This window comes from Syngnathus typhle, linkage group LG2, assembly GCF_033458585.1.
Source record: "Syngnathus typhle isolate RoL2023-S1 ecotype Sweden linkage group LG2, RoL_Styp_1.0, whole genome shotgun sequence".
In the NCBI taxonomy this organism is placed as follows: domain Eukaryota; kingdom Metazoa; phylum Chordata; class Actinopteri; order Syngnathiformes; family Syngnathidae; genus Syngnathus; species Syngnathus typhle.
In genome coordinates, this window is record NC_083739.1 from 9,473,795 (window position 1) to 9,486,261 (window position 12,467).

Consider the following 12,467-nt stretch of genomic DNA (forward strand, 5'->3'; position numbering starts at 1 on the left):
ACACTGAAGAATCAAGTTTTCTTCATGTTGTTATGATCGTGGGATTATAGGATTATTTAATCCCACTGTGAAAGGAGGAACACCACCTGCTTTTTACTTGTCAAAAAAATAATAGAAAACAACGCCGGCCTAGCTTTGAACTGATGTATTCCCCTGCTATTTTTACATCTTTGAATCCTCTAATTTTGCATCTTTGAATCTCTCCATCAAGCGAGATTTGCGCCTGGAGACTATCGGCGCATTCCTCTTTCTTCTTCTCCCTCCAATCAAAGCCCCATGGCCCGGGGCCATCACATAATAAAAGAAGCGCCGGGATTGGGCGACCGCAGCTGACGTCATGACGTCCTCGCCCCAGCTGGTGACGCAGCGGCTGGCTCTTCCTCGTGGGCGTCTTCCTCCCCTGGGCTGTTCCGGATGAGACGCCTCCACCCCCTTCGCCCCTCTCATCCTCTTATCGGCGAGTAAGCGGCCAACATGGATGTCGTCAACCAGGTAAGACTTTTGCCAGCAATTCATCCATTTGCTGTTTTAGGTTGTTGAATTACGAGTGCGTTCATTTAATTCAAGCTTTATCCCCATTCGTGGTTATATGTTGTATATTTTTTTTTTCTCAACGTTAATGTTGCGGTCTGCTCCATCGACTGTTGAAAATGCTTGACGCAGCATCGGTGCATTAAAAAAAATATAATAGATATTATAATGTTCCATCTGTGTGTTATACAAAGCATAACAGCGCGATGATAATGCAAATGATGTTTTTCACGAGTGTTGCTGCTGCTGCAGTGTTAGGGCACGACGGACGAGCGGGCCTGTCGGCTACTGCAAGGGGAGGGAGGGGGGTTGGGGGTGAAGGAAGGATCTCCACAGATTAACATTGACGAGGATATTCTCTGCCACCCCCAATGTTGTGCTTGCTATTGCCCAATAACATCCACTGCACGTCTCAATCAGCCCCGCTGTTGCTAGGACAACAAGAAGGATGAGGCCCCCCCGTACTGTTGCAAATAGCCGCACCGCAGTATTGTGGGCCCCGAAAAAGAAGCCTTCACTTCCATCACGTCTTCTTTTCTATAATGAGCGAGGCGCGTAGTATTTCCCAAGTGATGCCCTGATAGGCATCCGTCGTGATTGCCTGTCTCTCTTTTTGCACGCCATCTTCTTCTCGTCGAAGAGCGTGCGGCCATTTACTATTTGCCGCTGCAGAGCGTACTCTGCGGTGTCGCATTCACCTGCGCACACAACTTTCACAAACCCCGTCCCCCACCGCACCCTATAAAGGGCAGGATATTGCGAAGTGTAGTTTTTGCCTGCTTGTTGTAAACATAGGATGCACAAATGGCTGCTGCGACGGTTAATCAGCTTTGTCTAATTGGAATGCTGACGGCGTACGCGCACGCAAACACACACACACACACACACAGATACCGCCCACGCCTCATATAGGCCCCCTAATTAAATGTGTGTGTATGAGTATTTTGCAGTCACTCAAACTCTCATATCGCCTTAATTCTTCTACTGCAATGTATAAAAATGCATTGCATAAAAACTCAAGAAAATTTGTTTTTCAATAAGGAAAGTAGTGGGCAGATTTATAATGTTGTACTTAATAAAAACAGAGTAATCATATCATTGAATTTAAAACGAATAAATCGCATCGCATCTTTCAATTACATTTATTGCCTTGCTTCTTCTGATGTGCCCCACTTGGGCACTAGGGGGCAGTGTGATATAGTCATGCAGACACAAATAAGAGTCGCCACTACTCTCACTGACCAAGTAACTACAATAATCTTAGTTGCCATTGCGTATGTCTGTTTACCTATGTTGATTTATATTTATGTTAAAATTGTTCCTACGTGGTGTCAACTCGGACACTATTAATACAAATAGTTTGACCTTCTTTGGTGTTTTCCATTATGTGTTAGCATTAAGTTAGTGGAGGCATCGCTAACGCAATGGTGTTATATACACAAGATGTAATGCTCTTGGTTTTGAGTTAAATTTGGCAGTAAACCTTTGAATGGGAGTGAAATTAAACACCTCCATGTATGTCTCATGTCTGAAGAATTGCTCTCTGTCTGCCAAAGTGTTTTCTATTGTGAAGTTACATCTCGAAAAATGTGTACCTTTGTTTCTCAAGTCACTGCACAGCCATCAAGACTAACATTAAAATACAGTACAGTAGAGAAGTAGGCCTAAGTGTTCATCAGAAGGGAGACAGTGGTTTTATCCCTGAAAAGAATATTTCATATGATGAAAGCCACTGTCATGTTATGTTTTGGAAAGTTTGAACAATAGACAACAGAATTGTATAAATGTGCTAATATACCAATTTCTGGTCTCAAAGATGTCCGATTCTTTGAAAGTTATGAAATTGGAGTGTGAAAAGTTCTGATTAGCTGTCATTTGCTGCGGAAAGAGTGCAAAGATTTTTGACTTTTGTGTTTGTGTGTTTCCCAGTTGGTGGCCCAAGGGCAGTTCACAATAATCAAGCAACCGTTGGGATTTATAAAATTCCTCCAATGGGTAAGTCATCTCACTGTTCCTGTGTTGCATACATGATGTTGAAGTTAAGAACATAGAGTAAGAGAGATTCTCCCATCTCATTCATGATGATGAAGATAGAAATTTATTCATCCCACAGTGGGGAAATGTACTTATCACAGCAGCGTACAAGAGTGCAAGAATACAAGCGCCAAATTTAAAAAAGGATAAACAACAGTACCTTGATTGACTCTTTTCTTGCCCGGATTAATAGCGTGGAGATTTTACAAAGAGTTGTGCGAAAAACATCTTCTGCAAAACAGATAATGTTTTGCTTCCCCGTTTGTCCTCTAGTGGCTAGTACATTTTTCAACTTTCTTTTTATGACATCAACTTGGTTTATCTTCCTGACCCATAGTTTCCTTTGGATTCAATTATTTTTTTTAGAAATTCAATGATAGATGTGGCAGCCATATTGGATGGGGCGAGTTCCCGTCAAAGGCAAAACTCATTCATATAGGGCTTATCTGATTGGCTGTAGCTGCGCGGGAAATAATGTCGGCTTTAACAGTAACATCGTTTAAGCGCCCAATATCTGTGCATTGCATGAGTCTGTGTTCTGTGCGACCAAAGCGGAAATATGTCATTTGAAACACGAGAGACAAATGAATCAAAACTGAACACTAGTTATACTGCTCATCTGAAAACACATCTACATATCTTTTGAAGTATTTTCTCAATAGTATATTTTATTTCCATTTTTGAATTGTCGTCCCTTTCAATGTGACTCATTGGATGTACTGCCCAATTTCTCCACTGGGCACAACCCCAAACATAAAATTGTCTCCAATATTTTCATTTTAAACCAGCCATTTTCACAATATACCCTGGCATCTATTGTTTTCAGACATTATTTATGACAGCATCTATAGCACATCTTTTTCCCCAAGTATTTCTTGGCACTGCAACCCTATAGTGAAGAGTGGCCTGTGCAGAGGACACTGAGGGTAAGGGGGGGGGGGGGCTGAGTCATTTACTGGAGGACATGACCTCTGCATTGTAACGCACTTCATTACATTTCCTGCTTACTGCGTGCAACCTCTTCGCCGCACGTTGGAGACAGAAAACTGCGGCATGGGATGAAGTTGTTTTTGTTGTTGGGGGTGGGCGCAATTAAAAATCGCAGCTGTGCCGAGCTAGCTTTTCCCTGGGGCCAACACGCGCAATGTGCTGGTTGGTTCTATGCTGACCAGCCTTCGGGCTACCACGTGGACGTTCCTTTACGCTTAAACTGACAGCGAGACACAATCGTGCTAGTATGTAACGTGAGAGGGAGAGTGACGAATCGCCATGTGATTTTTCTACATTATTCTAATTGACAGGGTAGGAAAGTCACAAACTTAAATAGATTCTGATTCAGTTACTGGTTTGCTCCGTAATATCTGTCAGAAAATGCACCACAAGATGCTGTAAGTCACGACTCACACCCAGATGCATAAACAATAAAATGGCTTTTCTAAAAACTGACTACAGATCGTGACGCTACAGGGATTCCCCCGCAGCGATAGATATTTTATTACGACATGACACATTAGCTACAAGTAGTACAATGCAATCAAACAGTATGGGCCTCGGCAAATGTTGGACAATGGGCTGTAAATGGCCGTCATTGGACATCGCTGATTCTCACTCTGCAGCTTCGTCTGAGGCACGAATGCGCCGCACGGCTTCATGCTAATTGCGTTGTCGTGACTCTGTAGTCATCCAGGGGTGTCCAAACGTTTTGCAAAAAGGGCCAGATGTGGTTACGTGAAAATGTGTGGGGGGCCCACCTCTGTACAGTCTGTCCAATTGCTTTAAACCTTTTGCCCATCTCATCTGGTAGTGCCTCTTGTTATTGAATTTCAGTCTGTTTCTTATCAAACTCGAGAGTCACGGTTGTTTAGTATTTCAGTAAAAAAAAAAAAAAGCCAATTTCTACTTGTACTGGGAGCAATGGCCTTCTCTGTCAACTTTATTTTTCTCCGCTATAGTCTCCATTTCAGAGCAGGCTGGAAAGGTGTCATGCAGCGGGGGGGTTCAGTCTGACACCTAACACGACACGACTTTGAGAGTGGTGTGTTCTGAGAGGCAGAGTGCGCTCGGAGCGCATTTCCGAAAGCGCCAGAAAGCATAGCCGCAGGTCTGCTGCCATCTTCTGGTGAAATATAAAATTGCTTTTTTGTACGTATGTTTTCTGCTGTGGTCACCACTGCTGATGTGCTACACATTATTGATATTATGCTTGCGGCTGCGGGTCAGTGAATATTTGAACATGGGCCACTTTTGGTCCCCGGGCCGGACTTTGCACACACTGCTGTAGTCCTTACCTGGAGCTATTTGAGTGTGCTGGCACCTCACTGCTAGCCAACTGCCATTTAGCAGCCTGACCTGTGAATCATCTGGCAGAGCGCAGGAGGAGTTGCTACTTTTATAGGATTTATCTGGCTGGATGCAAGCAGCAACATACAAGGCCAGGCTCAACAAAAAGATTACAGAATTGCAAAATTGTAAGTCACATCATTGTATCTCCGGTACTACCGACTAAGGGGAGGAGCTTCATCTAGTTAGGGCCTCTGTGCATTTTTGTGGAATTCTGTCCCTAGCTTTATTTGGAAGAACTCACCAATTCCCATGTTTTGTGCTCTCTATAAAACGTCACAAGATGGCGATGAAATCAAACTATTTATTTGAAGTTGGAATGATATTGAGATGCTTTGGGATCATAGCTTGTGCTGTATTTGTGGTTTAAAGTGTTAATATGGCAACCCTAAACAGTTTTAGGGAGCATTGAGTGGCAGTTTTTGGATGGCTTGGTTCCTATCCTGACCATAAGGTGGCAGCGTATCTGCAGACATGCCTGTCGTGCCTGATGACGTCATGGAATGTGTGAACAATATGTAAAACATGAGCTGAAGAAAGGCAAAATCGAGAGGCAGGTCTTCCTAATTCATGCATGAAAAGATAGTCGCATTGCAAATAGTCCTTAAGTGTGGCCCAAATGCATCTGTGGGCAACTTTGTGCAACAGCTTCCTGCATGTGTGACTCAGCGAACGTCGCCCACCGACCCGCCCTTTTCCTTTCTCGTGCTGACAAAGCAGCCCTTTGACGGATGTAACAAGACGTCCGGTTCCTAAATAAATCTGATTGGCTCATTTCTCAAAAGCCAAATGTATCTAAAGGCACCACTCTATTTTTCTATCATGATGCGATCGAAAATGGAAGAATATCTCAATACGTCATCTGGCTGGATCTGAAATGTCACCAGCAGCTTCTCTTAACATTGATTTTCCTGGTGGAGTCATGCGATGATGTGTGAGAAAAACCATAACAGGCAGATGGTTTGTGTGTGTGTGTGCTTGAGAATTTTTTGAGGGGACTGTGTGTCTTCTCACCACGGTCGAGCTGACATTCATCCAGCATGCCAGCACGGATAGAAACCAGCCTCTTGCTGTGTGGCGCTGCCAATAGCGTTGCCATGGCACCAAACACCATCGCCACTCTCATCCCGGCGGGCGGCTTGCCTTTCTCCAATTCTTCACTCCTCCTTGCCATCCATGCATCACCATAAAAGTTCAGCTCTTGGAGGCTCCCGTTTAGCTTTGACTTTCTATTTTCGCCTCCTAACAACGATGCTGCAGGAGGCCAAAGCGCCGTGATCCGATCCGCTCGTGCGTACCGTTCCATTACTCTGGCACGCTTGATTTAAAGCATTACCTGCTGCCACGATAATCTCTTAACCAGCAAATCCCAGCCCTTGTGATGAGTGAGGTTTTTTTCCCCTCCATTTTTGAAGTAGGCCTACAGTTGACATACTAAATGCTCATGGTGGTAGTTGACTTTTTTTTCTTTTGGGCTTTTGTGATTATGACGCCGAAACGGAGACTTTCCTCTTTTATCTATAACCGTTTCAAACAAGGCATATGTTAGTAGAGTTGTTATGATTGTATTATTGCCAATGTTTGATGTAAAGCGCTTTGTGAAAGCGCCATCTATATAGATAAAAAATGTGTTGTATCGGATTCTAACACACCCCTCTGCGTAATCGTAAACGTGCGCAGACACCAAAGAGCTGTGACCCATTGCATTCCGAGGATGCCTGCAATTCCCTTATTGTGGAATTTTTCCAATTTAGAATATATTTCACACTTTAAATGAGAAACTGATTTGCGTTTGGATCCCAATGTTATATTCTGATTGTCCCCAGTGACATGCGTGGCTCTTCTAACGGGCTACTTTGAATGAGCGTGTCCGCCACTGGCCATTGTGCCACTGCATTGTGTGCTCCATCTTTGGGCATTCAGACCTAAGGAAGATTTAATAATATTTGTTGTTCTTTCCAGATGACATCTATTAATATAGTTTTATTTTCTGCCTACATGTGTTTCGCCACCGTTTGTTTTCAAATATTTGTTACTTAAACTCTCCAATAACAATGCTGCTTGTAAGCCTGTCTATGGCATTTATATAATAATATAATATGAATTCTCTTTGTATTATGTTTATTTTGCATGGTTAGAGTATTAAACCCTTTTCATTGGCTTTTTTTTTGCAACTGCAAGAGAGGTGGTGTAACTGCATTGTTTTCTGTGGTCACGTGTTTGTGTGTGCATGTGCTTGTGGACGTGTGTGCGTGCGTGTGTGTTGTGGCTGGATTTACAGTGGAGTATTTGGTGACAGATGGTAGGGCACCTCACTCAGATTAATAGCTGGATTTTCCATCCAATCGGCTCTGGCTTGCAGAGTAGCGAGGCCGTGCTGGTAAAAATAGTCAGGCTCGTCTAATCTGTTGTGCGTCTGCGCAACGCATGAGAGTTCATCGAGGCGTTCACGTCGGTTCATGACTCACAACAACGCTCAGCGCGATGGGGAGATGTTGAATGTCTGATGGGCGGGATAAAGCCCGCCATTTGCCCAATGACGCTCCAGTTTTGCGCTCAATGCTTGACTGTAAAAGGGGTCAGCCAGTCTCATCTTCTTGGAGGTTCGCTTTGGCTTCGAGATCAAACGTCCAACAATAATTCACTGTAGCAACAACCAAAAGCGAAATAGTAATGAAAGCATTTGCAAATGAAACTGTAACCATGACAACCGTTGCATAAAGTGTTGATCACACAGTATTTGTTAGCATTTTTTTTCAAAACTGAGAGAACCTCGGCTTGTTTTGTGCCACCTTTGTTCTCATGCATGTGTTGAGTCGCTGTCAAATGTTCACCCTGTGTTTCTCCTCGCAGATCTTTGCGATCTTCGCCTTCTCGACATGCGGCAGTTACTCCGGCATGTTCAAGATGAGCGTGGAGTGTAAAAACCGGTCGGAGAGTGATCTTGGAATCGAAGTTGAATTTGAATATCCATTCAGGTATGCCATTACTGTTCTTGTACATTATATTACTCATCCTTAACAAATACATTGCACATCCGTAACAAATAAATTACCCCCAAAACAATTGATGACTAAACTAAACAACTGTTTCTAATTGCCCACATTGCTCTTCTTACCAATGATGTTCTAAATGTATTATTTAAGTTGAGCTTTTAGAGCAAGTGGTCCCGTTTGAAATGTGGTCATTTTGATTCATCAACTTGGAGAACCCCTCGAAAGTCCTTAAATCCCAAAGCTCAAATTTGCAAGTGGCAATACTAGAGTGAGATGAATAAAGATGAATAAAAAAAAGGATTCATCTTTTTTCAGATGAATTAAAAAAAAAAACCTAGAGCCAGATGAATCGTTTGCTGATTAAAAAAAAAACAATAAACAGGGGACTTGTCCAGATTTTGTTCAAAGCTCGTCCAACTTACTCTTCTTGTCTTTGTCAGGCTCCATCAGGTTTACTTTGATGCCCCCACCTGTAAGGGAGGGAACCCTGAGCGTCTCTTCCTGGTGGGCGACTACTCTTCCTCAGCTGAGTTCTTTGTCACCATCGCTGTCTTCTCCTTCCTCTACTCCATGGCGGCTCTCTCTGTCTACTGTTTCGTCCTGGAGAAGTACCGTGAAAACAACAAGGGCCCCCAGATTGTGAGTCGGTGCATTACTAAGGGGGTCAAATTGAACTGTATGTAACGCCTCTACTCGTTGACCGGCAGGACTTTGTAGTGACGGCGGTGTTCGCCTTCATGTGGCTGGTGTCGTCTTGCGCGTGGGCCAAAGGTCTGTCGGATGTCAAGACGGCCACCGATCCCGAGAGGGTCATCACCCTCATCACGGCCTGCGACGAACGAGAAAATCGCTGCCGTGAAGTCCACGACCCCAAAGTCTCTGGGCTCAACACCTCCGTGGTAAAGCCTGGTTTGACACTCGACTCATCACGTGGACTCGAGTCATTGCAAATGAAATTGTGTTGAATGAAGTTGAGGGAAAATAATGATATGTTACCGTGTGATCCACAGGCTTTCGGCTTCATCAACCTGATCCTGTGGATAGGCAACTTGTGGTTCGTCTTCAAGGAGACCGGCTGGATGGCGGCCGTCGCGGGAACGTACATGCCGTCGCAAGAAAAGCAGCCCGCCCCAGATTCTTTCGCTCAGGGTGGCGGCTACGCTCAGCAGGATCCGTATGCCGGCTCCCAGGGAGGTTACCAGCCCGAGTACGGCCAGCAGGGGGGCTACAACGAGGACGGGGGCTACAGCCAGGGCTACGAACAGCAGCCCACTTCCTACTCCAATCAAATGTGAGCCTGTGTGCTGAAGCCACAGCTGCAGGATGGTGAGTGTTTTGACCAAAACGATGATGATGACTGTGTCCTATTTTCTATGACATGTTCATGCCGAAGTGACCCATCATAGTACACTAATGTCTTTGAATGTCAACGAAAAGCTAACTTTAGCCTGGGTAGTTTGCGGTTGTTACACAGAATCAAATAATCCGTAAAGCACTTTTGAACGGTCATTTATAAAATGAGGTTTTGATTCAATTACGGTTTTGGACCACAGTTAGAGGTACATTGGTGCCTTGACTCAAGAATTTAACTTGTTGCATGCTCTTTACTGAACAACACACTTGTAACTTCAATCATCTTGCCATGAATCAGTTCTAGCCTTTACCCCCCTAAAAATAATTAAAAAGAAAAAATGGATATCATAGTATTGTTCTTCATACAAACTTACACTAAAAACATTATTAAATAGAATGTAAAGAATTGTGTGCGCCATTGCCACGTCTGGCAGTATAGTAAACATGGATATTCATGAAGAAGGCAAATAAGATGTAATAATATTTGGAATACATTTCCATAAAGGATGAAGACTATCAATATTGTTTCATGTCAATTTTATTTCATATTATAAAATATATTTAGAAATGGGTTTTTTTTCAGCCCCCCAATTTATCGGTGTAGACGCCCCCCAGTGTCCCATTTTAGCTCTAGCGAGAAAAAATCCTGGACCCGTCCCTGCAAGTACTCATCATATAACAGTGTGAATGCTTTATATGACCTTTGAATAATCGCCTCAAGGGCATATGCAATATTCATCCATCCATCCTTCCATTTTCTTTACCGCTTATCCTTGTAAATTGTCTCTTTGCACGTAATCTCCCGCACTGGTGAAACACGGCTTGGTCTTAGGTCCCGGTTTTGAAAAATGTGTTTGTTGTATCATTTTACAGGACCGCGGTGGCCATATTTTGTTATTTCAATAGCAATTATGTAACATTATTTTCAGGCAGACATTGGAAGTGGCTGAACTATCTGCTTCAAATTCATAAAGAAGAAAAGCAAAAATATTGCAAATGTTTTGTGCATTTTAATGAAACAAGAACTATACACTACATGTGTTCCGCTAATGTTCCAATTGGAAAAAAAAAAAGTGTGTTCCAAAAAATCAAGATACGTTTTTTTTCCCCCCAATGTTGAAATATAAGTGAGGCTGTCATAAATCATTCAAAATCAGGTGAATGAATACTCTTCCTTCCTTCCTTCCTCTTTCCAGGGTGACCTTGTGATTCCGGCGCTCAACCGCCGCCTGCGTTTCTGCACTCGTCTGTTAGTCTGTTTGTGTACATGTGAGTTGGGCAAGTGGTGGGGGGAGGGTGGGGTCATACATGGGGAGGGCGGAAAGGCCAAAAGTGGGTCGTGAACACCTTAAGGGTGCAGAAGGGGGCCAGGGAGGGGTCGGGGTGGTGGGGGGAGGGCTCGGAGTCTTTGCTGTAACATGATGTTTATTCTCGTGCTGTATTTAACTGTAGAAGACAACAGAGGATTGTCTGTTTGGTTATACGAGAAAAACTTGATACCAAAACATTCATTGACATTTAACATTGAGGAGGAAAACACGTCATGGAAAAAGACTTCCATTTTTTTGGTTGGGATGGCCGGGGGGGGTATTGTAGTTAAATTTAACTTGAGAGAATGTATTGTCTGTGCTGTGTAAATATCGACATGCTAATATATATGATTCTATGTACCCCATTGAATAATTGTGCACTCCATATTAGTTGTCATACAACAAATGTAGAGCACAGAGTTATTCAATTGGATTTCCTTTGGTTCAGGAGCGCATAGTTTGGCCTTTGCCCTTCAACTCCTCTCTCATCACCCCAACATATTTTTTTTTTGTTTTTTGTAATTGTTTTTGTCACTGTCAATTATTTTGTAGCTGTTGGATGAGGAGCAAGGTGAAGGCCGATGAATAAATAGGAAAAAAACTACAAATGAGAATTACCAAATGTAAATTTTCACCAGGAGGATCACGCCTGCAAAATTTTAGAAGTTGAAGATATGAAAGTACGGAAGGGTATTGCTGCCACAACAGGAAAAAAACAAAACTATGTAACAAGGTGCTACATTTAATTTTAATTTTTAAACATGATAAAGTTTCCCATTCAGACGTTTTAATATGATACATTTCACATTTCAATGTGATAAAATTCACATTGTAACGTGTCACTTGTTACAACATGATATTTTGCACTTGTGTCTTTATAAACCAAAGTTACGAGCTACATAACACATGATAACTGACCGCATCAAAACGTGGCATAGCATGAAATTCCTTTTATTAAAATATGATATTTATCAGCGTGGCAACAATACACATCTGTTGGAAAGCTCGAAAGAAGGCGGTTTGGCAAGTACATTGTCTCCCCCTTTATTTATTTATTTATTTGCCTGTTTTTTGTTCCCCTATCAAGAGGATGCGTGAATATTTCCAACCCAACACGTCAAGATGACATTAGTGACTTGCGTGCATCTTCTAGTTCCTGCGCTCTTTCACAAACTACTGTTGTGTGCTTTGAACATTATTAATCACGGCAGCGAGTGTCCGTTTTAGAAGTGCGCGTGTTTATTTGTGGGTATCGATCAGGTTTTGTCAGTGAATTTTTGTCCTTTTTGTGCGGTACGGAAAATTGTGAGACAGCCCGCTAGTATTTTCCCCCCTTACATGAACTTCAACTATGGGTTAATAAAAATAAGGTATAGAACATGCTTAAGACATCGCCCCTGGAAAATGTTTTAAAGTAGTCTGGACAAAATGTCAGAGATATATATGTTGAAATCCTTTCTCGCTTCCCCCCTTTGAATGACAAGTGAAATGACTGCATGCATCGTCTTCCTCTTATCCTAAAGTGTCCCTAAACTTATTCGGGCAGACTGCGCAGTGATACTATATGACAGCATGTTAGATCCATCTACAGTTCTACACAAAGCACAATTTAGGCAATAATGAGAATTTAACAGCCCTGCCAGTTGTGTTTGAAATGGTCGCAGCTGTGTCATCATTTGTAGTTTTGCTTCCACAGACCACATCTGAATGGATCCTTGTCCATCTACAGTGTTTGGGTCCAACGCTCAGCTTTGGATTCGCTATCTTCTTTATTTTCCCCTTTTCTCTTATCCCCAATACAGTTTTCTTCCCTCTGTAGCTCTTATAAATATGCTCAAATGAAATATACTCTGTTGTTAGTGGTGAATGATGTCTTGTGATACTCTCTACACCTTTGGATAGT

At 42.7% G+C, this 12,467-nt stretch overlaps 1 protein-coding gene across 1 annotated transcript; it reads left to right on the forward strand.

Moving 5' to 3' along the window:
- The first annotated feature begins 407 nt into the window (after positions 1 to 407).
- sypb (synaptophysin b) lies at positions 408 to 10,550 on the forward strand. The gene is made up of 7 exons (XM_061271442.1): positions 408 to 492; positions 2,461 to 2,526; positions 7,759 to 7,883; positions 8,342 to 8,540; positions 8,609 to 8,800; positions 8,912 to 9,227; positions 10,451 to 10,550. The coding sequence occupies exons 1-6, from the start codon at positions 475 to 477 to the stop codon at positions 9,194 to 9,196; spliced, it is 885 nt and encodes a 294-aa protein (XP_061127426.1). The 5' UTR covers positions 408 to 474; the 3' UTR covers positions 9,197 to 9,227; positions 10,451 to 10,550.
- Positions 10,551 to 12,467: the final 1,917 nt, after the last annotated feature.